Below are 25,962 nucleotides of genomic sequence, written 5' to 3'. Positions count from 1 at the left end.
ATATTTGTGAATTTCCCAAACTTTTTGGTTATTCTTTCTAATTCTATCCCATTGTGTTTGGAGAATTTTTTTTTATCATATGAGCCCTCTTAAACTTATTGAGACTTTTTTTTTGACCTAACGTATGGGCTATCCTAGGGAATGCTTCTTGTGCTCTTGAAAAATATATATATTCTGCCATTAGGTGGAGTGCTCTATAGATGTCTGTTAGGTCTAGTTGGTTTATAGTGTTGTTCAAGTCTTCTACTTTCTTGTTAATCTTCTGTCTAGTTGCTCTATTACAGAAAGTGGGATGTTGAAGTCTCCACTATTTTTATTGTTGAATTATCTATTTCTCCTTTCAGTTCTCTCAACCTTTGCTTCATATGTTTTAGGGATGTGTTATTAGCTGTATGCTTATTTATAATTGTTATATTTTCTTTTTTTAATATCAAATAATATTTTATTGTATAGATATATCACATTTTGTTATCCATTAACCAATTGATGTATATTTTGTTTTTTCCCCTTTTTGGCTTTTATAAAAATGCTGCTATGAATATTTGTTGTACAAAGATTTTTTTTAAGTTTATTTTATTTTATTTTATTTTTATTATACTTTAAGTTTTACAGTACATGTGCACAACGTGCAGGTTTGTTACATATGTATACATGTGCCATGTTGGTGTGCTGCACCCATTAACTCTTCATTTAACATTAGGTATATCTCCTAATGCTATCCCTCCCCCCTCCCCCCACCCCACAACAGGCCCCGGTGTGTGATGTTCCCCTTCCTGTGTCCAAGTGTTCTCATTGTTCAATTCCCACCTATGAATGAGAACATGCGGTGTTTGGTTTTTTGTTCTTGAGATAGTTTGCTGAGAATGATGGTTTCCAGCTTCATCCATGTCCCTACAAAGGACATGAACTCATCATTTTTTATGGCTGCATAGTATTCCATGGTGTATATGTGCCACATTTTCTTAATCCAGTCTATCACTGATGGACATTTGGGTTGGTTCCAAGTCTTTGCTATTGTGAATAGTGCCGCAATAAACATACGTGTGCATGTGTCTTTATAGCAGCATGTTTTATAATCCTTTGGGTATATACCCAGTAATGGGATGGCTGGGTCAAATGGTATTTCTAGTTCTAGATCCTTGAGGAATCTCCACACTGTCTTCCACAATGGTTGAACTAGTTTACAGTCACTCCAACAGTGTAAAAGTGTTCCTATTTCTCCACATCCTCTCCAGCACCTGTTGCTTCCTGACTTTTTGATGATTGCCATTCTAACTGGTGTGAGATGGTATCTCATTGTGGTTTTGATTTGCATTTCTCTGATGGCCAGTGATGATGAGCATTTTTTCATGTGTCTGTTGGCTGCATAAATGTCTTCCTTTGAGAAGTGTCTGTTCATATCCTTCGCCCACTTTTTGATGTGGTTGTTTGTTTTTTTCTTGTAAATTTGTTTGAGTTCATTGTAGATTCTGGATATTAGCCCCTTGTCAAATGAGTAGATTGCAAAAATTTTCTCCCATTTTGTAGGTTGCCTGTTCACTCTGATGGTAGTTTCTTTTGCTGTGCAGAAGCTCTTGAGTTTAATTAGATCCCATTTGTCAATTTTGGCTTTTGTTGCCATTGCTTTTGGTGTTTTAGACATGAAGTCCTTGCCCATGCCTATGTCCTGAATGGTATTGCCTAGGTTTTCTTCTAGGGTTTTTATGGTTTTAGGTCTAATATTAAGTCTTTAATCCATCTTGAATTGATTTTTGTATAAGGTGTAAGGAAGGGATCCAGTTTCAGCTTTCTACATATGGCTAGCCAGTTTTCCCAGCACCATTTATTAAATAGGGAATCCTTTAATTGCTATATTTTCTTATTGGTTTGACCCTTTGCCATTATAAAATATTGTTATTTATCTCTAGTAACTCTTTTTTTAAAAAAAACTGTTTTGTCTGACATGAATAGCTACTTCAGCTCTCTTTTGCTACTGTTTGCATGGTGTAATATAAATACTTTTTCCATTTTTTTACTTTAACCCAGTCATGTCTTTGAATCTAAAGTATGTCCCTTGTAGACAGCATAAAATTGGATCATGTTATTGTATCCATTCTACTGATCTCTGCCTTTTGATTGGAGTGTTTAGTCCACTTACATTTAATGTAACTAGTGATAAACTAGGATTTACATTTGCCTTTTCTGTATTTGTTTTCTATATGCCTTCTGTCCTTTGTATTCCCCTATTCCTTCTTTACTGCCTTCTTTTGTGTTAAATAAGTAAATATTTTCTTTCTTTTTAAAAAATGTTTGTGGGTACATAGTAGATGTATATATTTATGGGATACATGAGATGTTTTGATACAACATGAAATTAGAATATCATGGAGAACGGAGTATCCATCCCCTAAAGCATTTGTCCTTTGAGTTACAAACAATCAAATTACATTCTTTAAGTTATTTAAAAATATACAATTAAGTTCTTATTGACTATAGTCACCCTATTGTGCTATCAAATAGTAGGTCTTATTCATTCTTTCTAATTTTTTGTAAACATTAACCATTCCCACCTTCCCCTGAACCCTCTGCTACCCTTCCCAGCTTTTAGTAACCATCATTCTACTCTCTATGACCATGAGTTAAATTATTTTAATTTTTAGATCCCACAAATAAGTGAGAAAATATGACATTTGTCTTTCTCTTCCTGGCTTATTTCACTTAACATAATGATGTACAGTTCCATCTATGTTGTTGCAAATGACTGGATCTCATTCTTTTTTATGGTTGAACAGAACTCCATTGTGTGTCCACATTTTTTTAATCCATTCATCTGCTGATGGACACTTAGATTGCTTTCAAATCTTAACTATTGTAAACAGTGCTACAACAAACATAAGAGTGCAGATATCTCTTCAAAATACTAATTTCCTTTCTTTTGGGAATATACTCAGCAGTGGGATTGCTGGATTTGTATATTGCACTTATACACTCTTGGTTGGAATTCCACCAACTGGGTACAAGTGTTCCCTTTTCTCCACATCCTCACCAGCACTTGTTATTGCCTGTCTTTTGGATATATGCCATTTTAACTGATAAGATGATATCTCATTATAGTTTTGGTTTGAACTTGTCTGATGATCAATGATGTTGAGCACCTTTTCATGTGCCTGTTTGCCATTAGTATGTTTTCTTTTGATAAATATCTTTTCAGATATTTTGCCCATTTTTTGGTCAGATTATTAGATTATTTCCTGTGGAGTTGTTTGAGCTCTTTATATATTCTGGTTATTAATCCCTTGTCAGAGGGGTAGTTTGCAAATATTTTCTCCCATTCTGTGGTTTATCTCTTCACTTTGTTGTATCCATTGCTGTGTAGAAGCTTTTTAATTTGATGTGATCCCATTTGTCCATGTTTGTTTCGATTGCTTGTGCTTTTGGGGTATTGCTAAGAAATCTTTGCCTAGACCAATGTCCTGGGTATTTTCCCCAATGTTTTCTTGTAGTAATTTCATAGTTTGAGGTCTTAGATGTAAGTTAAACAAATATTTTCTAATGTACCATTTTAATTATCTTGTCATTTCTTTCACTATACAATTTTTTCAGTTATTTTCTTAGTGGTTGCCGTGGGGATCACAATTAATATCTTAATTTGTAACAATCTAGTTTGGATTACTATCAACTTAATTTCCATAGTATACAAAAACCTTGCTCCATATAGCTTTGTTCCCTACCCCTTCATTTGTGTTATTGTTGTCCTACTAATTACATCTTTTCATATGATAAGCCCATCAATGCAGTTTTATAATTTTTGCATTATGCCATTGTCTTTAAATGAGATAGGAGAAAAAAGAGTTACAAACATACATTTATACTATCTTTCATATTTACTTATAAAATTTTCTTTATTGGTTCTCTTTATTCTTCATGTGGATTCAAATTGCTCCCTAGTATCCTTTCATTTCAGCCTGAAGGCTTTTCTTTCGTATTTCTTATAGGACAGGTCTACTGGAAACAAATTTTCTCAGTTTTGTTTATTATTTAAGAATGTCTTAATTTTTCATTTTTGAAGTATAGTTTCACTGGATATAGAATTCTTGGTTCATAGTCTTTTCCTTTTGGTAGTGTGGATATATTATTCAGCTGTTTTCTAGCCTTATAGTTTCTGATGATGGAGCTGTTAATCTTATTGAGGGTTACTTTTATATAATGAGTTACATCTCTGTTGTTGTTTTCAAGATTTTCTCTTGTCATTATCTTAGGACAGTTTGATTATAATGTGTCTAGATGTGGATCTCTTTCAGTTTATCCTACTTGTAGTTTATTGAGCTCCTTTAATGTGTAGATTAATGTTTATTTTAATCAAGTATGGGAAGTTTTCAACCATTATTTCTTCAAATATTCTTTCTGACCCTTTGTCTCCTTTTTTACTGAGAATCCTCATTATGCATATGTTTGTATGCTTGATGGTATCCCACATGTTACTGAGACTTTGTTCATTTTTCTTCATTCCTTTTACTTTCTGTTCCTCAGACTAGATGTTTTGAATTGATCTATCTTCAAGTTCAATGATGCTTTTTTCTGCCTTTTCAAGCATGCTGTTGGGTACCCTAGTGAATTTTTTATTTCTGTTACTATACTTTTCAATTTTTGAACTTCTATTTGGTTCTTTTAAATAATTTCTTTCTCTTTATTGATATTATTTATTTGGGAGACAGCCTTCTCATATTTTCCTTTCAGTCTTTAGATATGATTTCCTTTAGTATTTTGAATGTATGTACAATAGTTCATTTAAATACTTTGTCTAGTAAGTCCAACATCTTGGCTTATTCAGGGACAGTTTCAATTGACTGTTTTTTTCATATATGGAGCATCCTTTACTGTATCTTTGCACGTCTTATGAATTTTTGTTGAAAACTGAATGTTTTAAATAATATAATGTGGAAACTCTGGAAATCAAGTCTATCCCCTCACCCCACCATCTAATGTTTGTTGTCGTTTCTGTTTGTTGCTATTATTGTTGTTACTGCTATTTGCTGTTCAGTGACTTTCCAGAACTAATTCTTTAAAGTCTGTCTTTTTGGGGGGGTTTGGCATCTGAAGGTTCTGCTCAGTTAACTTAGTTGTCAGCTAATGGGACAGAGATTTCCTTAAAAGCCTGAACCAATAAATCTTCCAGCCTTTGCTGAGGAGCTCTATGTGCATGTGAGGGATGCCTTCAATCCTCTAACAGGGATTTTACTTAGTTTTCATTTTCCACTTACACAGAGCTTCAAAATCTGCTAGAGGTGAGAGCCTTCTCAGTTCTTTCCCAGACATTCATACAGTAATGTGTTTGTGTGTGTGTGTGTGTGTGTGTGTGTGTATGTGTATGTGTTGCATACGTTCTAGATGTCTATGAATATGTACAAGCTTTTCAAAGCCTTCTGGGAGCATCTCATTCCCAAGCTTATCTCATTAAGCTTTTTGCTCAGCTTCTTGTTAGCTGCAAGTGTTATCACCACCTGAAGCAATTGCCATGTTAAACAATTACTGCTGACTTTTCCCCACAAATATCCCTGCGGGTAAAGGCTGTTCTCAGTAAACAAGTTCTGAGTCAGGTCAAATAAAGACAAGTTCTGTGAATGGAGGTTTCCATGGAACTGCTAAACAGGTCAAACAGTGACAATTCTCTGGGGATAGAGCTTTTGGGGAGTTCCAAACTCATTCTTCCTCTGCAAGTGGCTGCTAGGCTGCTGATTTTCACAGCTACCCCAGAGATGGAGAGAGGGAGATGCAAATAAGGTATGAATGGCTGACCTTTTTTAGGGAGTTTCTCTCACCTGTTTATATGCTACCTCTGCACTTTTATAAATGCCACAAAATGTATGAGCAGCTTCTACAGAAAGTTTGCATCTAACTTTGCAGAAATTGTGTGGAACATAAAAAACACAATAAAAACCAGAACTGAAAAAAAAAAAAAAGCCATAGATCTTGCCGTTTTTCCTGAGATTCAACTACAGTTGAATAAATACTCATTGGATTATTGTAAGCCTTTGGTTAATTTCTAGAATTCTGAAAAAGTTGATTTTGACAATTTTTGCTAGTATTCTCGCTGCTTTTATGGAGGCGCAAATTTTCAGTGATCTACTCTGCCAATCTGGAACTTCCTTCCTTTTCTCTTTACTTTTTCTTTTATTTCTCTGTGTCCAAGGTAATAGGGAATGTAAGTCAAACTTACAAACTGATATGAGACAAAATATTTCCACAGTATATAATGAATATTTCATATTTGTTCTGTTTTCTTCTGCATGGATCTTCTTTCTTCTACTCTGCCTCTGCTAGGAAGGATGTAATAGGTGTTTTGTATAAATAAAAATATGCTACATATTTCAATGTCAAGGAAATGAAGAAAACCTTTATAACATTAAAAAATTAAAACAGCACCATCACTACCATGACCTGTCGTCTTGGAATGTAAGCAAGATATGTGTTGCTATGTAACTTCCTTTAAACAAGGACTTTCTTTTTGACTACTCTCTAGCATATTAAGGGTTGCTGAACCTCATTTTGCCAATATTTAATGTTGTCAATTGACGAGCAAGTGATCCAGATAACCTTAGAGGCTCATTTCTACTCCCTTTCTGGCAAGGAGGTGGCTGAGCTGGTCTGAATTAGCTCAATGGAAGACAAGACTGGTGCCAGAAGTTGAATTCTGAGTCTCCCTCTTGGTATCAAGGCCACTTCATTTACCGGGAAGCTTCATTGTTACAAAGTCACCAAGATATTCTCTGCCGCCTTTCACTAAAAAATATGCAGAGTGTATGAAGTTGGGGTGATCCACTGAAACACTATAGGCTTGACCTAAGCACATCTCTCAGGGAATCATGTTGCTTTGATACTTCTGGGATTCCATATTTTCCCCCCACAAATAACCCTATTTTGTAAATATACTCCCTGGCACTAGTGAAGTATGTGTCTGTGCCCCATTTGCATGATATTAATTATAAGAGCTAAACATCAATGAAGGAAAGGAAGCCTTGGTAATGAAGTTGTTTATCTTCCAAATTCATCTTAATGAATTTGGAAATGTATTTTTCAAGCATCTAATCTTTACCTCTTACCCATATGTAATTTCCATCTTTTCTTTTTCATGGCATTGAATATGAATACTCAAAGGCTCTCATTACCCCCATTTATTTCAGACCAATGAGCTTGTCACTCTAGTAAAACTGTCACAGACGAGAATGAAAGCTATAAAAATGTTCCATGATAATAAGCCATGTGAATAAGTACTGAGATCAAGCATAATAAAGTAGCCTGTATAAGTCAGCTGTCCCTCAGATTAATACTATGCAGTAAACAGAATTATGGCAATTTAGAAATCTTAGCAGTTGGTTTTTATGTTTGACTCTCTTGCTTTAGTAGGTCTCTCATTTAACATGCTTTAATTAATATTCTAACAAATTGAATCTGCTTCCTTTCTTGCTGTGTGTCTATGTGTGTGTGTGTATACACACATATATATAGATATACATACACACATATATATACATATATATCTACATATATACATATATATCTATACACATATATACACATATATGAAGATATATATACATATATATACATATATATATAGAGAGAGAGATATATATATGCAGGACTTGTTGGGAAGGTGTGCCCTCAATCTAGAGATGTATGGAGGTATCCACAGCACCCTCACAGAGAGATAGTGGGGCTACTTGAAACCTCCAGCAGGATAGAATCCTGACTGCTCTAGTATTGGCAATTTTGCCAGCTGGCACATTTTCTCCTCAGTATTTCTCCAAATCTGATAATGATGCCACCGTCAAAAACATTTAACATCTCTACTGTCCTAGGAGTTAAGCAGTTAAACAGAGCATGTCTCACCTTGGTGTTTTTAATTAAAGAAAAATATTTGTGATATAAAAAGCCGGTATTTATTGAGAGCCTTCTATGCGCTATGCAGCCTTCAACATTCTATTATTTTATCCTCAAAACAGCCCTGCAAAGTGCGTTTTATTTCCCATGTTTTCCATTATGGAAACTAAAAATTAGAGATAATAATAAAATTATCTGTAATCTCACCGACAGGAAATGTTGGACCAAGATTAACAACAACAACAACAAGAAAAAACACCCAGATTTATTCAGCTGTGAAAGAAGCAGGCAATTGTCATTATATGATGCTAGATGGTAGATACCAACCACTTACAGCAATGCCATCTGACACCCATCTGAGAGTCACAACTGCACAGTGACACCAGGTGATAAATCTCATCATTCTAATTGCAGAAGTTGAGGAAATAAAAGATAGAAAATGTGTTCTTTGGTTACCATGCGTTAATTTCTGTTAATACAGAATGCTTAAAATGAGAGGAATAAAAGTGTGATGAAGTGTCCTCAGGCAAGACATTAAAGGCAAGTCCACTAACAGATCATGATAAATTTAGGAACTCCTGCAACTTAGAGCATCTTCTTCTCCTACCACAGGGTAAGAGCTGACAGGCTGGCTCTGCTTGTTAATTACACTCTCTCCCATTACTTTTTATGACTAAAAGACTTGTTCGATAACCTTCAAAGATATACTTAAGCCATTAAAAGATTATTAATGTCCCAAGTCCTGGGTGTTCGAGACTCTCCTGCTGAGGTCCTAGCTTTGAGTCCCACTGGTATTTACTTAGTTCCCTAATCTCCTAATTAAAAGACAACTTCAAAAAGCATTGCACAGCTGGAGGCTTCAGGAAGGGCTCCAGGGATAGACAGGCTGAGCTGAGGGGGAAAAAAGTAAGGAATGCAGTTTCTTTTTGTGAATCCAACCTCAGATTGACCTCTAGTCAATGAAACAAAATGTCAGATACTATCATATAGATCAAAAATCAATATTTGGCTTGCAAAGCATTAAAAAGAAGTCTGTCCCAAACAGTTATTTGAGTTCCTGACTCTGCCTCTCTAGCTCCTACCACTCACTGGGTAACACTCAAGCTGTCAGAAGGGCAATTGACAATCATTCCTTGGTAATGAGAAAATAGATTGTGCTTATATTGCAACTTTCAGTCCCACCATAATAATCTATTTTTAGTTAATGGTCACACTCTTCATTAATGACCACTAGTGCATCAAGGGTAGTATGTTAGTTCGATCTTGAAAATGGCAAATTTGAGGTGCTCAGGAGGAAGTCTCCAGAAAGTACTTAGGTATATACGTAGGGAACTCTGGACTCTAGGGGCTGCTGATACAGAGAACAGTCATCTGTATGGGAAACCAAATACAGCATGCTCTCACTTATAAGTGGGAGCTAAATGATGAGAACACATGGACACCTAGAGGGGAACAGTGCACACTGGGGTCTGCTGGAGGGTGGAGGGTGGGAGGAGGGAGAGGAATGGGAAAAATAACTAATGGTTACTGGGCTTAATACCTGGATGATGAAATAATCCATACAACAAATCCCCATGACACATGTTTACCTATGTAACAAACCTGCACACCCTGAACATGTACCCCTGAACTTAAAAGTTAAAAAAAAAGACATTTTAAAAACGAAAAACAGAAAGAGTCATCTGTATGGATATAGTTTGGGATACAAAGCTTGTGCATGAAACCACACAATATATTGGTTGGCCTCTTCTGCAGTAGCCTTATTCACCACTTCCACCATGTATCCTAAGCATCAGCTCTATTATTTACTATACCAATACAGAAAATCCTGCACTTCTTTTATTTTTATTATTATTATACTTTAAGTTCTAGGGTACATGTGCACAACGTGCAGGTTTGTTACATATGTATACATGTGCCATGTTGGTGTGCTGCACCCATTAACTCGTCATTTACATTAGGTATATCTCCTAATGCTATCCCTCCCTGATCCCCCCACCCCACGACAGGCCCTGGTGTGTGATGTTCACCTTCCTGTGTCCAAGTGTTCTCACTGTTCAATTCCCACATATGAGTGAGAACATGCAGTGTTTGGTTTTTTGTTCTTGAGATAGTTTGCTGAGAATGATGGTTTCCAGCTTCATCCATGTCCCTACAAAGGACATGAACCAATCCTTTTTTATGGCTGCATAGTATTCCATGGTGTATTATGTGCCACATTTTCTTAATCCAGTCTATCACTGATGGTCATTTGGGTTGGTTCCAAGTCTTTGCTATTGTGAATAGTGCCGCAATAAACATACATGTGCATGTGCCTTTACAGCAGCATGATTTATAATCCTTTGGGTATATACCCAGTAATGGGATGGCTGGGTCAAATGGTATTTCTAGTTCTAGATCCTTGAGGAATCTCCACACTGTCTTCCACAATGGTTGAACTAGTTTACAGTCCCACCAACAGTGTAAAAGTGTTCCTATTTCTCCACATCCTCTCCAGCACCTGTTGTTTCCTGACTTTTTAATGATCGCCATTCTAACTGGTGTGAGATGCTATCTCATTGTGGTTTTGATTTGCATTTCTCTGATGGCCAGTGATGATGAGCATTTTTTCATGTGTCTGTTGGCTGCATAAATGTCTTCTTTTGAGAAGTGTCTGTTCATATCCTTCACCCACTTGTTGATGGGGTTGTTTGTTTTTTTCTTGTAAATTTGTTTGAGTTCTTTGTAGATTCTGGATATTAGCCCTTTGTCAGATGAGTAAATTGCAAAAATTTTCTCCCATTTTGTAGGTTGCCTGTTCACTCTGATGGTAGTTTCTTTTGCTGTGCAGAAGCTCTTGAGTTTAATTAGATCCCATTTGTCAATTTTGGCTTTTATTGCCATTGCTTTTGGTGTTTTAGACATGAAGTCCTTGCCCATGCCTATGTCCTGAATGGTTTTGCCTAGGTTTTCTTCTAGGGTTTTTACGGTTTTAGGTCTAATGTTTAAGTCTTTAATCCATCTTGAATTAATTTTTGTATAACGTGTAAGGAAGGGATCTAGTTTCAGCTTTCTACATATGGCTAGCCAGTTTTCCCAGCACCATTTATTAAACAGGGAATCCTTTCCCCATTTCTTGTTTTTGTCAGGTTTGTCAAAGATCAGATGGTTGTAGATGTGTGGTATTATTTCTGAGGGCTCTGTTCTGTTCCATTCGTCTATATCTCTGTTTTGGTACCAGTACCATGCTGTTTTGGTTACTGTAGCCTTGTAGTAGAGTTTGAAGTCAGGTAGCGTGATGCCTCCAGCTTTGTTCTTTTGGCTTAGGATTAACTTGGCAATGCAGGCTCTTTTTTGGTTCCATATGAACTTTAAAGTAGTTTTTTCCAATTCTGTGAAGAAAGTCAATGGTAGCTTGATGGAGATGGCATTGAATCTATAAATTACCTTGGGCAGTATGGCCATTTTCACGATATTGATTCTTCCTATCCGTGAGCATGGAATGTTCTTCCATTTGTTTGTATCCTCTTTTATTTCATTGAGCAGTGGTTTGTAGGTCTCCTTGAAGAGGTCCTTCACATCCCTTGTAAGTTGTATTTCTAGGTTTCTTTTTTGTTTTTTTTTTTTGAAATGGAGTCTCACTCTGTCGCCCAGGCTGGAATGCAGTGGCGCGATCTCAGCTCACTGCAAGCTCCGCCTCCCGGGTTCACGCCAGTCTCCTGCCTTAGCCTCCCGAGTAGCTGGGACTACACGGTGAAACCTCATCTCTACTAAAATAAATAAATAAATAAATAAATAAATAAAAGGTATTTTATTCTCTTTGAAGCAATTGTGAATGGGAGTTCACTCATGATTTGGCTCTCTGTTTGTCTGTTATTGGTGTATAAGAATGCTTGTGATTTTTGCACATTGATTTTGTATCCTGAGACTTTGCTGAAGTTGCTTATCAGCTTAAGGAGATTTTGGGCTGAGACGATGGAGAAAACCCCACACTTTTTAAAGCTTTACTGATGCTATAGTTTTGTCTGAATTGTTTTTATCTTCTTTCTCTTCCAGGTGAACTCTTACTTATCCTCTAAAGACCAGCTTAGACCAACATCCTTCCACATCCTTCCATTAGGCCATTTATAACAATTCAGTATCACTATTGTGAGCTCCCTGAGAGTATACTCCTCTGGCTTCTGCCCATACCCCTTTCTGTATAAGTAGGGGCTAGGCTGGGCTGACATCCATGTAAGGATGGGTTTCCATGTGCCAGCTTCTTTCAACAACAAGGAAAAGATCCTTATTGTTCACTTAATGCAAGATTTGGCTCACTCCTGTCCAGCACTTAGTAGAGGCCAAACTAGTTGTCATTCTTGAAAGACTCCTGAGAGTTTCTAGTGAAGACATCTAAGTAAACTCTTATGTTGAGAAGAGAAACATGAACACAAGCACAATCTAATGATTAGCATTATTTTATTAAGATGTTTTGTCTTCTAATGTAGAGACTCTTTTTTTTTTTTGGAAAAGTAATGCCGAAGATAGTCTTTTTATTTTCACACAGTTCTCTGTATTTGAACCTTCAGCTAAGCCAGGACTTTCAGACAATTAAAGATGTTGAGTCACTTGTTCTGGGGTATTTTATTTTGTCTTGTTTTGCTTTGCTTGTATTGATTTACCTCCTACACGACTCTGCAACTTGTCAACCCTGAGGTTTATGTATACCTCACCGGCCCTCACTTCAGGGGCAGCCACATATCAGGAATTACGTGTTTTCTGTAATAGGGCAATTCTCTTTTATCCCTCTACAGTCAATATATTTGAGCTCATGAAGCTCTCTTTGAAGTCAGTTTGAGTCTCACATTTGGAAGCAAGATACCACTGAGAAGAATCTAAACTACAGCCTTTATGTGAAACTCACTTAAAAACCTACATTTTCTTATACACCTTTCTCTAGCAAAATAACAAGATAAAGAATTTCTTTACAATTAGAGTGTTACGCTAAAATGAATCGAGCTTAGGGAGGTCTACTTTGTAGAGAGTTAAAATAAGCTATTAAGTGGTTAATTATGACCTTTTAAGGAAGTTTCACTGAATTTCAGGTGTCAACTATATTTCTTTTACTTTTCTCAAACACTTATATCAATACATTTTTACCGTCTGCAGTTTTTTTCCTTTAAGCCAGAATTTTTAAAAATATCCCCAATGTAGGGATCAAAATAGTGTTGTGACTTAAATGTACAAAGCTATTAAACATGGACAAGTGAAATTAAACATGGACAAATGATTTGCTTTAAAAAAAAACTTTAGAAACATTTGAATGGTTTCTCAATCAACCATTAGTCTTCAACAACAAATGAATGTTGCTAAGAACTCTACACTGTTTTTTCTTGTTATGCACCAGTGTACAGTTAATGTGTTGGCTACACACACACACACAAACACACCAACATTCACACCAGACATTCACTTGCATGAGGAGATTGATAAGGGTCTTTGTCTTTTTGTTGAAAGAATTAGTTGGTACGTGAGTACTCGTCTAATGTGAATGGGCATCCCAGCCCTATCCTCTATGTCTATAGAGAGTGGTATGGGCAAAGGCAAAAGGAGCTGTTTAAATAGGAAACTTGTGAAAATGTGGGCATAAGCAATATGGCATTAGGGCTCAGGCACCAACATGCTGCATAGAGCTTGGCAGACAGTATTCTTCCCTTCTTCTGTGAAGCTTTGGCACTCTGGGAGCTACCAGTCAGGCTCCCTCAAGTGATTTCTAAGCAGTAGGCTTTAACAACGGGCCTTGAATTAAAGAATAAGTATCCCCAAAGGTTGGAGGTCAGGGAAGGACTTGGAGGTGTCTGTGGTCTTACAATTATGTACATGGCAGCTAAGAACCACTGAGTTGACATGAACTGATTTGCACCCATAAGCTTTGGAGGCCTGGGAGTAATCAAGGTGTAGTTGTGTTTCTAAACAGCAGTGAGTCTCTATCTTGGTTCTGGCCCAAACTGAAAATCTTAGTATTGGATTTGTTGGCCTTTGATATCTCTGGTGGGAGTTTTTAGACTCAAGAAAGTTGGTTAATATTAATTTAAACTTCCAAAAACTTATCAAAAATAAGACCTATTGGGAACTATCACTCCTGACGTTTGTTGCTAGAAACAGGGTCTAGAATGAAGGAGGTGGTCATACCCCCTTCATCCTACTCAGACACCATGGAGAGAACTGTGGACTGGACTGGCTTTCATACTCCAAAGGACTGTTAACAAGGGGGGCTACATCTAGGACTGGCATGGTACGAATAAGGAAGGTATGCCACAAGAGGAGTAACTTAAGGAATTGGAGACAGGTGGGAGAAGAATGATGTTAGGTGGATGATCATGGGTGACATGTTAACTATTGCTAAATATTTTGAGGGCTGTCAGATAATGAGGTCCATGCTCTGTGGCCACAAACCATGGAACTTGGAACCAAGGATGATGACTATTAGAAAGTAAACTGAGCTGCCACAAAATATAACGTTATATATGATAGGTAGTGAGTTTCCTGTCACTGATGGTGAGATTACATGCCCAGTTTTCAGATGTGTTGAAGAAAAGCTTGAAGGAGGGCCATTGAAAGCCCATAGAAATGTCTCTGTGAGAATTAGGAAAAGGTGCCCTCTCCACGTGGATGCAACTTCAAGCAAACAAGCACAGTTAGACTAATTTCCACACCCCCCCCCCCCACTTCTCCCTTTTATAGGGCATCCGTGTGCAAGGCAGAACCTGCACAATTACACATGGCTGTGTCTGTGATCTTACCATGTTCTGTCCCAACAGCAACCAATTGCAAAAGAGAAAACCATACTGAATAAAAGTTCCCTCATAATTCAGGGGGAGGTGATGAGCTGTAGGAACTTTTTGAAAGAGCTTACTCTAAAAGTTAGATGTGTCCTTCCAAAAGCAGAAATAATTTGGGCCCTTTCCTTTGTGATTAAACTCACAACACCACATCACTGAAATGTATAAAGGGGTACTGTGATGTGCAGAATTTGCTTTAAAAGTTGTGATGCTTTTAGAAAATGTTTAGAAAATGTGATGCTTTTAGAAAATAATATGCTGAGCACTTTGCATGAATTATCATCTTAATCTCTACAGTAGTAGTATTATACCCATTTTACCGATGAAGCTTTCCTGAGATCACTTTACTAGAAAGCAGCAAAGGGGACATTCGATTGAGGTATGCCAAAACTCATGATCTTAATCATAACATAAAATTACCTTTTGTTTGTAAAGAAGAGAAGCAAGCTTTTGAAAGCTCTAACTCAGTGTTATGATTCTGCATTATAGTAGACCATTAGGAATTCCAAAATTGAGCTGGTGCGTAAGCCAGAATGTGATTACTCTGGTCTGAATGTTTGTATCTGCCCAAAAATTCATATGTTGAAACCCAGTCCCTAATGTGAGGGTATGACAGGGTGGGCCTTTAGGAGGTGATTAGGTCACGGGGGTGGAGCTCTTATGAATGGAATCAGTGCCCTTATAAAAGAGGCCCCAGAGAGATCCCTCATTCTTTCTACCATGTGAGGACAAGAAGGCACTAGACACTGAACTAAAGCAAGAAGGCACTAGATACTGAATCTGCCAGTGCCTTGATCTTGGTCTTCCTAGTCTCAAAACTGTGATAAATAAATATTTGTTGTTTATAAGTCACCCAACTTATGGTATTTTGCTCTAGCAGCCTGAATGGACTAAGACAGTGATGTAAATACCAAGTGACAAATCAGCTCTCCTGTCTGTCTCTCTGAGGATCTGATCACTCAGGCCTTAATTTATGTTCCTGTGCAACATTAAACTGAAGAAATGCAGAGGTGATTTTCAGAAAATCTGTTTGCACTGTTGTACTGACCTATAGGTCAGTTTGAATCTCACCTCTTCTCTGAAGCCTTAGCTAGATTACAACACCTGAAGTCGTTTCTCCCTCCATGGACGTCTTCAGCACTCGTGATTGGTACAGTTGACTTAGTAACTTATCAACACATCTATGTGAAAAATTTTTCATTTGAAATTTGAAATGGGCATTTAATTTTTATATTGTTTAAATGTCAGTGTGTTTATTTCTCATCTCCCCAGTTAAGTAGCAAGCTCCTTGAGAGCAGAGATCATAGCTTACACTTTAGAAACGGCCTCAACCCTGCCTTGCACAGTCAGTATTCCTTCTACACTGTTCACTGATTTTACAATGATTTCAATTCAGTATGCATACTGAACCAAGCCAAATTCTAAGCATGTTTTAGATTTAGAGTGAGTTTTTCAGGAGCCCCTGCTCAGTAAGTGTTTTTGTCATCATATCTTCTTTGGGAATTCTGTAAGTAGGGACCTAAAGCTCTTAATTATCAACTACAGTGGTTTTTCCTCCCTGTTCCTGTAACTAAAGTCTCAGACTGAAGTGTTTATTATCTTTAGCAGCTTCCTTAAACTCTCTCTGATGTGGACTGCCCTTCCCTATTTGTTCTTAGGTGACAACCCACTATTCTTGCTATAATGCTATCCATTAACTCCTTCTGAAAGGCAACAGGAAAAATACTATAATTTAGGATGTTGGGGTCAGATTTAGGTGAAAATTCTATCTCCACTTGGTAAAGTTATTGAGCATCCTAGATCTCCATTTTCTGATCTATAAAATATAGAGTAGCATATCCATCTCATAGGATTTATCTGAGGACAAAACAAATTAGTCAGGTAAAGTATCTGGCCTGACCCTTGGCCCACAGTAGATGGCAATAAATTTAAGCTTTTCCTCCTAAAATTTCTTCTCTTTCTCCCCTCCCCCTTTATTACCACTTTTCTTCTCCTTCCCTTCCCTAGATATAGATTTTCCTACATGTTCTGTCCCTGAGTGATCTCATGCATTTTACTCTCCCTGAAAATTATCCTAACTCTGGATTAGAGTTTTCAGTCCTGAGGACTGATAGGATTTTGTTCCTGGACTTTCAAAAATGAACATGTCCCAAGCTTACAGAATATCTGTCATCTTTCTCCTATCTCCCCACTCCTTAAAATGACTGTGTTCTGCTAATAGGGCCACAGTCGGGAACAAAATGTAAGCCACTGCTATCTGGCCACAGAGCCTGTGGAATCTTCTGCAGTACCTCTTGAGTCACCAGCACCATCACCTCCCACCTGCATGACTTCTGTGGTCTACAGGACCTCTTCCCACCTTCAGTGTCTCTTACCCAGTTCTTCTTGCTCATTGTACCTGGATTAAGCTTTCTAAAATCACATCTTAAACCACGTCACTTCCCTGCTCCGTATTCTTAAATAGTTCTCCATTGCCTATAACTAAGGTCTCAGCAACTTGGTCAAGGCCTCACCTTTGAGCCTTGACCTCTTTTTCAATTTTGTTCCCACCATACGATTACTCATTGTGCCAAGAACACACTTTGTACTCTGCTGCATTTGTGTCTTTTGTTCCTGCTGTTTCCTTCTAAGTCCTCCAATCTCTCCTTGCTGAACTCTTTCTCATCCTGAAAGACCCAGCTTGAAGTTGTTGACACTTATTGGTAAAACTGGCTCCTTCCTTGAGCCCCACCCCACCCAACCATTTTTCAAGTTCCTCCCTTGACATCTGTGCCCAGACCTCTCCCCAGCTCCTGCTGCAGCGCTGCTTCCCACACTCCACAGAACACTCTAGGTCAGCAGCTTCGAAACGGTGTGATCACAGAACACCTCAAAAATTAAAATGTGGAATAAAGTACACAGTGCAGAATGAACTGGCAAGCCAATTAATCCCTGAAAGAAAGATCAGAATTTAGCCCATACCCTTTTATAAACTTAGAAATGACTTCACTAAGTCATTTAGATCTTTGTGTGAGGTGCATTATCTTGTTTCTCCTAGATTTTGCTTTCATTGCAGCACAACATAAAATTTCATCTCATGAAATGAGATGTATATAAAACAGCAAAAAGAAAATAACTTTTTTGTTCTTTTGTTTTGATTTGTTTTAGAAAATAATGCTTCCTCTTCTCTTTGAAGTACTCAGTCTTTTTACTTCTTTGATTTAGGTGCCATCTAAGAACTACAACACTCAGCTTTTTATTAAAACTTCCATTTTTCAGCCAGAGAGCCGTAGAGAATAAAGTTTATGTATTATTAATGTTTAATATGCAATAAGGGATGAATAACATTACAAATACATGCTGAATTTATCAGACACAGGCCAGCAATCATTACAGATGAGATATATTAATGATGGTAAATAATGTTTATGTGTCCCACTCACTCATGCATCCAGTGGCCTTTCCATGCAGTTTCCTGCCTTCTCAATGTGGCATAATTTCACACAGGGACATGATTGCATAATAACAAAGACGATGTGTACATTTAGTGTTTTCTTACATATAGTGCAGCTTAGATTAAAAAGTCAATACAGTGATTATTATTCTTGCTGTAGTATACTCATTTAACATCTCATGAAATCCAGGGTTCCACAGAAGGCAGCTTGAAAACCTTGCCCTAGTATGCTTGCATCCATTCACATAATTTCAGTTATCACTTGCCAAGCCACAAATCAGACATCTTCCAGGAAAATTTTCCTTGCCAATACTAATTCGAACAGTTCTCAATTTTGTATCTCTGTGGCTCCTGGCAGTGCTCAATATATACTTGTGGAAGAAAAGATGGAAAGGAGGAGAAGAATGAGGGATATTAAATAATTCTTACAGCATTTCTGTATATGTAGTGTCTGTCGTGAAAGTGATAAAAGGGAAAGTTCAAAAAAATCATTTAGCATAAAATTCCTTGTTCAAATTAAATATGAAAATAGTTTTAATTATTAATGTTAAGGGTCTGTTGCATTAAAATAGGCTTTTAAGTGAGATTTTATAAGTGGAATATGTGCTATTGTTAAGAAACATAATCAAAAATTACCAAAATGGTTAACTAAGATACTAAAATAGTTATTAAAATATTACTGTTATTAAAATAATGACTAAGATAGTAAATTGTTTTTGTTTTTCAAATAATTACTAATTAAAAGACCATAGTCTAGATATGTTCTTTTGCTGCATTTGTAATTTTTTAAATTCCCAATTTACTTCCTGATTTTTCCCCATTTGGGTTTCATTCTTCCTTGTGCCAAAACATCTAGTCTGTTCAGTTAAAAAGGGCAAACTGGAAAGCTGATGGAATTTTATTAGTTGTTGGTGTCTTATTGTTAATTTTGGTCCTTACATATGTTTGCCAGCTTTGGGACCTAAATACAACCTAGAGTTTCTCTCTGAATCATAGGGAATCTATGGTTTCTGCCCATGGATTTAATTATTATACATTATAGCAGGTAAGTCATTTTGAAGTAGCTACTGATAATTACCTTGCTATTGCTCTGTGACTAATGTCACTTATTGCTTCTTAATAAGGACAGATTATCCTGATATTAGTGTAGTTTATAGGGTTTGATTTCAAGAAAACTTACGTTTCTCTCTTTTCTTCCTGCCTACCTTGGTGCTCTGATAGTTTCAAAGAAAGCATGGAGAAATCATCATACTCCGACTGGCTAATAAATAACAGCATTGCTGAGCTGGTTGCTTCAACAGGCCTTCCAGTGAACATCAGTGATGCCTACCAGGATCCGCGCTTTGATGCAGAGGTAGGAGGAGCCCCTCTGGTTGCAATCCTAAGGTTCAATTATCACACTGTTGAAAATAGTTGAAACACAAAAAGGAACATTTACCAGCAATTCTTTTGCATCCTTCCCCTGTGATCTTATTTTTAGCATTGCCAACTGTTGACTCTAAGTTAGAAAAACTTGTCTAACTCTACCATGATTTGTAGCAAGATGGTTATCCTTAGTCTGATGCTCTTTTATGATTGGGTATATTTTATATTAAACTATGAACTATTTAATAAAAAGTGTATATAATACAGTTATTTCCCAATAGACCCTAAAACAACTACCATATTTATAAAAATTGTTCCCAAGAAACAGTAAATTTGTTGGTGTTATTGTTTAATGTTAATTATCTAGGCACACTGTGTTGATATACAGAATATATTAAAACAATTTTGAAGTTTACATTCTAAGGTAGTGTAGAGTATCATACAGATAAATTCACATAAACTGATAATGTCTCTATGTACATATGTGTACTCTTTCTATATATATATACTCATATATACATATTGAATATACACATTCATTAAATACAAGGTTTCCTATTGAAGATTGCCCAGCTGAGCTCTGAAGAGTAGCAGGCATTTTTTTGGTGAGGAAGGGTAAGGAGATATGTGTTCCAGGCGAAGCTGAGCAGGCATGGGGAGTTGGGGAAGTGAGATGATCTAATGTGGCTGAAGGGCCATGATCCATAAAACTGGAGAGGGAAGCAGGGACCAGATCACCAAAAAACTCTGAAAGGCATGTTAAGAAATTGGAGTATTTGTTCTGTGCAATGGGGAACCATTGAGTTTTAAATGGGGGAGAAGCAAGAGTTATATTTTAGAATGATCACACTGGCTACAAAGCAAGGGATAGGTTAGTAATGATAACAACTGAACAGTTAACCTTCAACCCTGAGAAGTAGATGTCATCATTCCCATTTTACAGAAATTGAGAGCTGCTCTATGGCTTTGGAGGCAGACAAAGATTCAGTCCTACTACCTCTCAGACTCCACAGCCCATACTCTTAATCCTGCCCTGTGCTGTCTCCATTGTCTGTTGCCAGGACATGGTGACGGCAGGGAGGCTGGGGTCCAAGTCTAATTTACAACTTCAGTCAGATCATCTTTGCAGATCTCTGCAGGAAAACCTTATATTCCCAAGCTTACCACCTCCCTGTAGCTGCCTAGAACTCTCTTCCCCAGGCTACATTTTCCATGTATTTTCTATTCCTTCTTGAGGTTAGAGGCTCCTAAATCCTTAAATGAACTCCTAGTCTGGGCTGGGTGCCTTTCCAGCTGCTCCCTTGGCTATCGTAACACTGACTACCCTCTAGTTCTCCTCAGTTTTTATACATTAAATCTGAAATTTGACTTACCTTTCCTTGGGAAAGTTCACAGTTAAAAGTTCTTTGGTTCTCCTCTGGTAAGGTAGAACACTACTAACTTGGTTATATGACTGGAGCACTGAAAATGATTTACAGATGTCAACCATTTATGTACTTTTCCATTGTGGTTGAGTTAGGACTGATTTTATGTCAGAGAAGTTAGTCTCTTCTCCCCTTTAGGCCATTGAACTCCAAACGGTCATGCAACCAGAACCACAGACGATGGCTCCCTTTTACTGGGGACCCTTAGATAGGCCTCTGAGGGAGATCTGACTGCCATCTTCCCAAAATAGTGCCCCCTGTCAGCAGGAAGCAGTTAAGATCCGTCTTTGCCCCTATTCTAATGGCAGTTAGATGTACCTCTTTGGAGAAGGAACGACAGACTAAATACTAAAAAGTATTACAGTTTTATCTTTCTTTTAAAAAAAATTTCATCTAAGTGCTTATTTTCCTTCAAACCATTAATTAGAGCTCTTTTCTTTATAAACATAACACACATAACACATATATGATTATATAGACAGAGAGAAGAAAATCTAGTAGTTGTAAGATTTTTCATTTGCCAATCTAATTGGATTATTGGCCTCTGGGTGTAGCCCTTTAAGAGCAAGGCTAGGAAAGCTTGTGTTTTCTAGGGCCTAACAAACAGGTACAGCTGGAAGACAAAAACAGATTTTGAGAGGGATCTACCTGCCTCTAATTTCTGAGGTTCCATGAGGAAAACAGAGGTTTCTCACAAAATGGGATCTGTGGTGTCTTCTCTGTTTTTCCCAAGGAGTCACAGGCCATCAGAAATTATTTTAGGGCCTCTCATGTGTGCATTAAGAGTGGCAAGACAAAATGGAGAAAAATAATTCAGTCAACTGAGAAGAAACCTTTTTCCAGAAAAACAAGATTCAAGAAGGGAAAAAAACCATAAAGGTCCTTTAAACATACTTGAGTATCTGCTTTTAATTAAGCTGAGCACTCCTTAAGAAAGTCCTTTTAAATCCCTTATTACCTGACTTTAGCCATGCCAAGCAGCCAATATTTCTGGCTTTTGAACTTTACCAAAAGTAACCTCAGAGGTGAAACCAACAAGCCTCAATTAAGGTTATGACTTAACTACCAGTGTACGAAGTATTTTCAAAGTGGGAGGTAAGCAGTTTTTACAACATCTAGAATCTTTAATGGTAGCTCAGAAAAGGGAAGATTTAAGAAGAGAAGCTAAAAGTTGTTCACGGAGGGGAAGAGAATCAGCAAACGGTAGACGTCACACAGCTATTAACTTGAAAGTACTCATTCTCCGTGAACCCAGGAGGTGGAGCTTGCAGTCAGCCAAGATCGCGCCACTGCACTCCAGCCTGGGTGACAGAGTGAGACTCCATCTCAAAAAAAAAAAAAAAAAAGTACTCATTCTCCAAGCCAGGATTGAACCTGAGCCACCATTGTAAAATGTCAGAGACTAAAACAAAGCACTCCCACGTAGTTACAGGTCATGCTCCCAAGGATGTAAACAAGATGCAAGCCTGCAGCAAAGTTTGTTACTGACCAGTTTGCTGGGCTGACTTGAAAAGTGGACTTATGGGGTCCTACACCCACATCCTATCCTAAAGTACCCCTCTTTCTGACAGAACCATATAGAAAGACATGCAAAGCATACCAGATTGGCTACAGCTTAAGACCAAACTCATAAATCCTTTTTCATTAATCAAAACTTTACAGAGAATATAAACAGTGATCCTTACCATTCCTTTTACCAGTTTGCACAGGGAGGGAGAGGCCAAAAGTCCAACTGGTAAAAGAAACTTTTACCCTTTTGCTGGCATGTCAGGCTTCTGGATTCCCTTCCCCTTGTGTCCGGAATTGGTGGGTTCTTGGTCTCACTGACTTCAAGAATAAAGCCGTGGACCCTCGTGGTGAGTGTTACAGTTCTTAAAGATGGTGTGTCCAAAGTTTGTTCCTTCTGATGTTCGAATGTGTTTGGAGTTTTTTCTTTCTGGTGGGTTCGTGGTCTTGCTGGCTTCAGGAGTGAAGCTGCAGACCTTTGTGGTGAGTGTTACAGCTCTTCAGGTGGCGCATCTGGAGTTGTTCGTTCCTCCTGTCTGGAGTTATTCATTCCTCCAGGTGGGTTCATGGTCTCGCTGGCCTCAGGAGTGAAGATGCAGACCTTCGTGGTGAGTGTTACAGCTCATAAAGGCAGTGCGGACCCAAAGATTGAGCAGCAGCAAGATTTATTGCAAAGAGCAAAAGAACAAAGCTTCCACACTGTGGTAGGGGACCCTAGCGGGTTGCCGCTGCTGGCTCGGGCAGCCTGCTTTTATTCCCTTATCTGGTCCCACCCACATCCTGCTGATTGGTCCATTTTACAGAGAGCTGATTGGTCTGTTTTACAGGGAGCTGATTGGTCCGTTTTGACAGGGTGCTGATTGGTATGTTTACAATCCCCAAGATAGACACAAAAGTTCTCCAAGTCCCCACCAGATTAGCTAGACACAGAGCAGTAATTGGTGCATTTACAAACCTTGAGCTAGACACAGGGTGCTGATTGGTGTGTTTACAAACCTTGAGCTAGACACAGAGTGCTGATTGGTGTATTTACAATTGTTTAGCTAGACATAACGGTTCTCCAAGTCCCCACTAGATTAGCTAGACCCAGAGCACTGATTGGTGCATTTACAAACCTTGAGCTAGACACAGAGTGCTGATTGGTGTATTTACAATCCTTTAGCTAGACATAAAGGTTCTCCAAGTCCCCACTAGACTCAGGAGCCCAGCTGGCTTCACCTAGTGGATCCCGCACTGGGGCCACAGGTAGAGCTGCCCACCTGTCCTGCACCGTGTGCCCACACTCATCAGCCGTTGGGCGGTCGATGGGACCGGGTGCTGCAGGGCAAGGGGCAGCGCTCGTCGGGAAGGCTCAGGCAGCGCAGGAGCGCATGGCAGGGGGGAGATTCGGGCATGGCAGGCTGCAGGTCCCGAGCCCTGCCCCGCAAGGAGGCAGCTGAGGCCCGACGAGAATTTGAGCACAGTGCCGGTGAGCCGGCACTGCTGGGGGACCCAGCACACCCTCTGCAGCTGCTGGCCCAGGTGCTAAGTCCCTCACTGCCCAGGGCTGGCAGCACCAGCTGGCCACTCCGAGTGCAGGGCCCGCGGAGCCCACACCCACCCAGAACTTGTGCTGGGCCGCGAGCACCACGCGCAGCCCCAGTTCCCACCTGTGCCTCTCCCTCCACACCTGCCTGCAAGCAGAGGGAGCTGGCTGCAACCTTGGCCAGCCCAGAGAGGGGCTCCCACAGTGCAGTGGCAGGCTGAAGAGCTCCTATAGTGCAGCCAGAGTGGGCGCCAAGGCCGAGGAGGTGCCAAGAGCGAGTGAGGGCTGCCAGCATGCTGTCACCTCTCACCCTCAGCTCAGTTCTAAGCCAAGCAGTTTAAGGTCTGGGAAATTAACTTTTCCCAGTTTGGAGGATGCATCCGAGGGGAGTATCCTGTAGTAGGGGGACACAATTACCCGTCTGTGAAGAGAGGACAGAGGAGGAAAAAGAAGGCATTTTCTCTAAGGAGCCCCCAGGCCTCAGGATGCATTTGAGAGAGGTACAGACTAAAGATGAATGGTTACCCAGCTACGAAGATGGGATAAGGTGTCCCTAATTCCTTTGTCTTCCTGGCAAATATGGGGTACATGAGGGAGAGAAACAAGAGGTGTTTCTTTTCTTTCTTCTGTCCTTGTATCTTCAAGTCCTGGCAACCTTGACAGGGTGCTATCCATAGGTGTCAGTGCAGCTTCCACTCATGTTAACAGAGGGGCCTAGAGGGTGGGAATACCTGTACCCACCCACATACACCCTGTATCCACCGTTGTCATAACCTTTGCATTCCTTAGACCTTGACAGACTGCAGCCAGCAGCTGGCTGCTGCCTCCTTATCATAAGCTGAATGCTAAGGTAAAGCTGAGGAGCTGGGTTCTCCTCAAACAAGAGAGAGAAAAAGGGTGTCTTGTGAATTTGGTTCCTGGCCTAACAAGATGGCTTCCAAAAGGAAAAAAAAACTCTTGCATAGAAAAGCTCCCTATATCTGCAAAGCTGTTTTAACAGCTAACAGGGTGGAGAAAAGGAAGAAAAAAAAGCTTAGGTGCAAGCCTGGGAAGATTCCTGGGGGAGAAACCTCTTATTCTTATGCAATGGGTTTCTTCATCAGAGAGAGAAACCTTTAATTGCTGTCTCCTTGCTGGGGCTCCCACCAAGCTGGATCCCTTGGCCAGGGGAAGGGAAGACTCTGTGGGTGCCTGATGGGAAACACTGGCCAGCTAGCCACCCCAGGCCCAGGCTGTGTGACCCAGACAGGAGAGGAGTGGGGCGGGGAGCCACCACTCACCTGTCTGTCCTGTACACATGCCTGCGACCATTGGGGTGAGGGTGAAACACCCCTAATATTGTAAAAGAAAAGATAGGTACCAATACATTCCCCCCAAAATGAAGGAAAATCCATGAAAAAGAATGGGTTGGACTGAGGCCGACATTTCCAATGCCTGAGAATGATGGGGCGGGGAAGGGGGCAATTTCCTCTGCCTTCAGAAAAAGTCTGAGGATGAGAAAGCTCAGAAACAAAAGTGAGAGAGATGTTTGGGTCCGCATTTTACTCACCCTTCTGACAAGTCCCCATAGAGGCCACCAAAATGATGCAGGATTTTTTTGCTTCTTAGGTCAGCTAATCTGGGTTCTTGTCTCATGACCAGGAAGAATTAGGCAGGCAGACACATTGAAGGGTGAGGAGGGTGGAATGTATTAAGTGAAAAGAAACCTCTCAGCAAAGAGAGGGGGTCCTGTGAGCAGGTTTCCACCTCCCAAATTGAATACCAGGGCCACTACACACCAGCTGAAGAGGCCAGGCTCCTCCCCTGCATTAGGCCCGAATTTCTGGTGGCCCCACACCATTCCCCCAGTGCATGTGGGCCTCCAGTATGCTGCGGGCATGCCCAGGTAAGCCCCCTGTGCAGGTTCCCTTATCTGCACAAAACATCTGGTGTAACACTTGTGGGGCAGGTTGGAAATTCTCCAGAGATCCTTCTCTATCTGTCTAGGCCTTTGTCTGCCTCCTGCCTCTATCACTAATATCTATTCTAAATTTCTCAATAGCTCAGTGG

At 39.2% G+C, this 25,962-nt stretch overlaps 1 protein-coding gene across 5 annotated transcripts in view; it reads left to right on the top strand.

Moving 5' to 3' along the window:
- Positions 1-25,962, top strand: part of PDE11A (phosphodiesterase 11A) — a 447,272-nt gene that overhangs the window by 214,992 nt on the left and 206,318 nt on the right. For all 5 annotated transcript variants that reach the window (XM_024243401.3, XM_054549537.2, XM_054549538.1 and 2 more), the window contains one exon: positions 19,315-19,447. In XM_024243401.3, coding sequence (XP_024099169.2) covers positions 19,315-19,447 — 133 coding nt within the window. The remainder of the gene's footprint in view (positions 1-19,314; positions 19,448-25,962) is intronic.

The sequence above is a fragment of the Pongo abelii genome, chromosome 11 (genome assembly GCF_028885655.2).
Source record: "Pongo abelii isolate AG06213 chromosome 11, NHGRI_mPonAbe1-v2.0_pri, whole genome shotgun sequence".
NCBI lineage: Eukaryota > Metazoa > Chordata > Mammalia > Primates > Hominidae > Pongo > Pongo abelii.
This window is presented reverse-complemented; position numbering and strand designations above follow the sequence as displayed.